This window comes from Cebus imitator, unplaced genomic scaffold (assembly GCF_001604975.1).
Source record: "Cebus imitator isolate Cc_AM_T3 unplaced genomic scaffold, Cebus_imitator-1.0 Scaffold967, whole genome shotgun sequence".
Lineage (NCBI taxonomy): Eukaryota > Metazoa > Chordata > Mammalia > Primates > Cebidae > Cebus > Cebus imitator.
In genome coordinates, this window is record NW_016108282.1 from 65987 (window position 1) to 71145 (window position 5159).

General features: G+C 64.0%; 1 protein-coding gene across 7 annotated transcripts in view; it reads left to right on the forward strand.

Annotated features, from left to right (window-relative positions):
• MIER2 (MIER family member 2) overlaps positions 1 to 5159 on the forward strand; it is a 40495-nt gene that overhangs the window by 34034 nt on the left and 1302 nt on the right. For 6 of the 7 annotated variants that reach the window (XM_017521140.2, XM_037735796.1, XM_037735798.1 and 3 more), the window contains 5 exons: positions 122 to 203; positions 280 to 374; positions 3095 to 3219; positions 3363 to 3451; positions 4306 to 4726. In XM_017521140.2, the coding sequence (XP_017376629.1) occupies positions 122 to 203; positions 280 to 374; positions 3095 to 3219; positions 3363 to 3451; positions 4306 to 4726 (812 nt within the window). The remainder of the gene's footprint in view (positions 1 to 121; positions 204 to 279; positions 375 to 3094; positions 3220 to 3362; positions 3452 to 4305; positions 4727 to 5159) is intronic. The other variant, XM_037735797.1, reaches the window with a different exon arrangement.

The window sequence follows — 5159 nt, forward strand, 5'->3', positions numbered from 1 at the left end:
GACATCACTGGGGATGAGTGGTGTGGTCCGCCCTGGATACCCCTCCCTGAGGGGTATAGACGGTTCTTGCTGTCGGCTCCTGGGTGAGCCCGTGGGAAGAATGTACACGCTTTCTCCCCAGGCGCTGTACGAGTTGGTAAAGTGCAACTTCAACGTGGAGGAGGCCCTGCGGAGGCTGCGGTTCAACGTGAAGGTGATCCGAGGTGAGCGGCGCCCGGGCGTGCTCCTCCGCCGCCCTGCCCTGGGCGCCGCTGACCCGTCTCCCGGCCGTTTTTGCAGATGGGCTCTGTGCGTGGAGTGAGGAGGAGTGCAGGAACTTTGAGCACGGCTTCCGTGTGCACGGAAAGAACTTTCACCTGATCCAGGCCAACAAGGTGCGGGCGCCGCTGCCCTCTTCCTGCCAGGCTCCGTCTGGTGGGGGGCCTCCTCCGTCTGGGGGCGGTTCTCCATCTGGGGAGGGGCTTCGGCATCTTGGAAGGGGCTTCTCCATCGGGGAAGGAGCTTCTTGATCTGGTAGGGGGTTCTCCTGGGTCAGGGGAGGGGCTCCTCGATCTGGGGAGGGGCTTCGGCATCTTGGAAGGGGCTTCTCCACAGGGGGTGCTTCTCCATCTGGGAAAGGGCTTGATCTGGTGGGGGGTTCTTCATCTGGGGGGGAATTCTCTGTCTGGAAGGGGCTTCTCCATCGGGGAAGGAGCTTCTTGATCTGGTAGGGGGTTCTCCTGGGTCAGGGGAGGGGCTTCTCGGTCAGGGGAGGGTCTCCTCTGTCAGGGGAGGGTCTCCTCTGTCAGGGGAGGGTCTCCTCTGTCTGGGGAGGGTCTCCTCAGTCTGGGGAGGGACTCCTCAGTCTGGGGAGGGGCTTCTCTATCTGGGGAGGGGCTCTGCAGTCAGGGGAGGGGCTGAGGGTCAGCAGGCACACAGCACACGGCTGACTGCAGGCCTGAGCCCCGTGTCCACCTCCTCACTGCATGCCCATTGCTGTCTTCTCTAGTTTCCTCTACTGACTGCTCTGGGTCCCCTTCCAGTCCCCAAAAGAACAAGGCTCTGGTTTTGGGAAGGAATGTGTCAGAAGCGGAATTCCAGTAGTCCATCTCACGTTCCACCCATGGGCACCTCATTTCCACGTCCATGTCCTCAGACAGGAGCCTGCTGGCTCTGTGCCCAGCACTGACCCCACAGCAGGACCCTGATGCCTGACACCAGGGGACCAGGGGCCTCGGGGTTCCCTCCTCCTGGGACCTAGGTCCTTCTGCCACCCAGGGAAAACGCTCACAACAGGCGGGTGCTGCCGGGTGCCAAGGCCACTGTCCCTGCCTAGGCTTTGGCCTCATCCTCTGTGGGTCTCTGCACGTCCTGCAGGAATGCCCTCTGTCCTGTGGCTTCTGGAGTGATGAGGTCCAGCTGTGATAACCGAGTGACTTAGAAGGAAACGCGCCACCCTCCAAGTTCCAAATTCAGAGTCCTTTATTAATCAGCTGGCGACCAAGAGTCAGCTCACGCTCAGAATCTCCTGGCCCCGAGGAAGGGGCTTGACTTCCCTGTATACCTTGACTTCGGTAGGGGTGGGGGAGCCTAGCTGAAGAGGGTTTTACAGAAGCAGATCAGGCAAGTTAGTTGGTAACCAGCGGAGGAGGTGCCCAGGATTGTTGGCTGCTAAGGGTGTTTCCAGACAGTCACCAGCGGGGCTTGGAAGAGAGTTACACACCGCGCAGGTGTGCTTGCCAGGCAGGACGCAGTTACATTGTCATATGGTGGGATGAGCACAGGGTCAGCGTGGCCCAGCTACGCACCCAGAGGGGTTGTGGTCGGGAGGGGGAAGCTCGGAGTTTACAGCTAAGATGGGGTCAGTGATGCTGGCCCAGGGCAGGCTATTACACAGCCTCTTGCCAGAGTCAGACATCTCTGGCTGAAAACCTTCCCGTGGCTGACCCGTGGCTTCTCCGCCTCTGTGCACGCCCCTCTTGGGCACTCAGCCCCCTCAGGACCGGCGGCTGTGGCCGCTTCCGCCTTGTGTCCCGGGGCCTGATGCCTTCTGAAGGGAGGAGGCGCCTCCCCGGGCTGGTTGTGCCGCACAGGGCGTTCCTCTGTGACTGCGGCAGCCGTGGACTGTCCTCGTGGACTTCAGCACCACGTGGTGCTTGGATTGGAGGCAGCTAGGACGGGTGTGGCTGCAGGGCAGCAGGGTTGCTGGCTGTGTCGGTAGCTCCGGGCGGGGGCTGTGTGTAGCCAGCACACGATGCGCTGCTGTGTCTGGAACGGGGCTGGGAGCTGGTGTTTATTTCAGCCTGGCCTTTTCCTGGGCAGCTCCCTCATGACGGGCATGTAAGGGTTGCCCTCTGGAGAGGTTCTTTTGGTCTCGCTCCCAGGCAGGACCCCACGCTGTGCTTGCAGGGGGAGCACTGGGTGTCCTGGTTCTGGTGGCGGTGGGTTGGATAACCAGGGCATGTACAGGTGAGGGGTCTTTTCCACCTCCCCAGCAGGGGCCTCAGCCTCAGGCTCGCTGTGGGACAAGCCTCCTGGGCGGAGAGGCAGGAGGTGTGGGCAGGTGTGCGTCCAGCTCTGTGCCAGGTGCTGCGTGGAACACGCTTGCCCCGTGTCTCTTCTCGTCTCCCCGACCGCCTGACGTGTGCGTTTTGGTCTTTACGTGCTGCGTTGTGAATTTTGAGTCGGGTTCCCAGAACCTGTGTGTCCTTCTGTGGTGTCTTGCGCGCACTTGGGAAGCACTCACTCGGCGCTGGAGGGACGTGTTTGGTGGGAGAGCAGGCGCTGCGGGCTGTGCCTCCCCCGCCCAGTCGGGGGCCCTGTTCGGGAGTCTGTGGACCCTGGAGGACTCGCGTGTGTGGCGGATGCTGCAGAGAGCAAAGAGGGGTCTCAAACCAGGAGCTGGGGGGCCCTGCAGGGGCTCGGGACAGAAGTCAGTGCCACACGCTGCAAGTCCCCATTGGCTCGTGGTGGGCACAGCCCGTGGGCCTGAGGAGGGTCATGGGGGGTCTTGCCTTACCTGAGCACAGTGGGTGCTGTCCTAGGAGACGTCCTGGGTCGGGGGTGCAGGGGCTGGCGGCTGGGGACGCAGGTGACACCGGGCCCCTCCCCGCAGGTGCGCACGCGGTCGGTGGGCGAGTGCGTGGAGTACTACTACCTGTGGAAGAAGTCCGAGCGCTATGACTACTTTGCCCAGCAGACGCGGCTCGGCCGGAGGAAGTACGTCCCGTCTGGAACCACGTGCGTGCAGCTGCTCCCCAGCAGTAACCGTGGGAGGCCACCCCGCCGGGGGTGGGCACGTGGGCGCCTGGGTGGCACCCCCCCGGGTGGGGGCGTCCCTTCTCTCAGCTGCCCCTGCCCTTCATGGCGCCCTCTCCCCACAGGGACACAGACCAGGACCTGGATGGCAGTGACCCTGACGGCCCCGGTCGCCCCCGCCCTGAGCCAGACGCCCTGGCTGGGATGCACACGGGTGAGGCGTGGGGAGCGTCTGCTGCCTTGGGGGTGGCTGCTGGTCTAGAGCTGGGAGGCCTGATGGAGCCCCTGTCCCTGGCGCCCGGGAGGGGTGGTCGAGGGCCTGCCATGTGTTGTGGATGTGGCTCTGCGCACCTGGCCAGGAAAGGGGAGGGCACGGACAGTGCTTACCTGGGCTTGCTTAAGGGGTGTCTCTGGCTGACCCCCGGGGAACCCCACATGGTCGGGGGGTGCTTTCCAGGCCTTGGTGTCCTGGGAGGGCCTGCCTGCCCCTCGCTAGGGACCTAGCCCCGTCACTGGGACACTCAGGAGGGACAGGGTGTCGGAGCCCTCGCTGACATCTTGCACCTGAGGCCACCACGGAGCCTGCCGAGGCCTCGGGGGTGGGGTTCTCACCATGTCCGAGGGTGGAGACCTGCGGGGCGGGTGGGGTGCAGACAGGGACCCTTTGATTCCTGGCCCTGCGTTGAGGTGGTTGAGTCTCGGGAGGGTCGCCCCATTTCCAGAATCCGGTTGTTTGCCCAAGGGTGCCCACATCTCCCTGCTCCCTAGTTCACTGCCCCAAGCATCGTTATACCCAAGTCTATCGTATTGTGCTCTGGTTTTAAAGACGTGGGTTGTGACCCATTCGGTGATTTTATGACCTTTTAAAGCTGGGGACCTCAGCCTGGGGTCTCACAGACGTCAGTGTAACTGGTTTGTTTTGTGTTTGTGCAGAGGCTCTTTTGAGGTCCACAGGCTTTGCTGGACCCAGCAAGGTTAGGTGGGCGCCCGCCCGGTCCACAGCCGCCGTGCAAGGCTGCGGCCCAGTGCCCGTGGGCCGGCCCCATTCTCTGCTGCCTTCTCTTACAGAGCCCCTGAGCGTGGATGGCACAACCAGTGGTCTTGGTGAGCCTGGAGTGGCCTCTGGCGGCCCCCCGTCCTCGGAGCCGGGGCCCTGTTCCTTCCAACAACAGCTGGACGAGCCCCCCGCTGTGCCCCTGCCCCGTCTGCCCCCAGCCCCGGCCGACGCAGCCTCGTACCTGCCAGCTGTCGCTGCTGCGGAGACAGACGCCAGCCCGAGGCTGGCCGTGGACTTCGCCCTGCCCGAGGAGCTGCCCCTCATCCCCAGCCATGTGGACCTGGGCGCGGACCCGGAGGAGACGGTGGCCCCTGCCCAGGTGGCTTTGTCAGTCACCGAGTTTGGACTCATCGGCATTGGGGACGTGAACCCCTTCCTGGCCGCCCACCCCACGTGCCCGGCCCCCGGGCTACACTCGGAGCCCCTGTCACAGTGAGTGCTGCCCTGCACCCCAGCTGAGGTCCCCCCAGCCCTCGGGCTGAGCTGAGGAAGGGGGCGGGTTTGCCCGAGGGCCCGAGGACAGTGTCGCTGCGCCAGCAGGCCCTCGGGGTTTCTTTAGGTTTCTTCTCTGCTTCTGACTTCATTTTGCACTTCCCGCTAGAGAATACATTCCTGTGGTCCACGTTCTCCACAGACGGGGCAGGCGCCGGGCTCTCCCACCCCTGCCCCAGCCGCCAGCTCCCCCAGAGCACGGGGCCCTGCTGCTCTAGGGGCTTGTTCAGGCTGCTCCCACCAGCGTGGGTTCTGGGAGGCAAGGCTCAGTCAGCCCTCGGCACCAGGCCGTGTGGACATGTTAGTGTCACTGACACCGTGTAGGTTCTGGGTGGGGGCAAGGCCGGGAGGCTCAGTCAGCCCCCGGCACCAG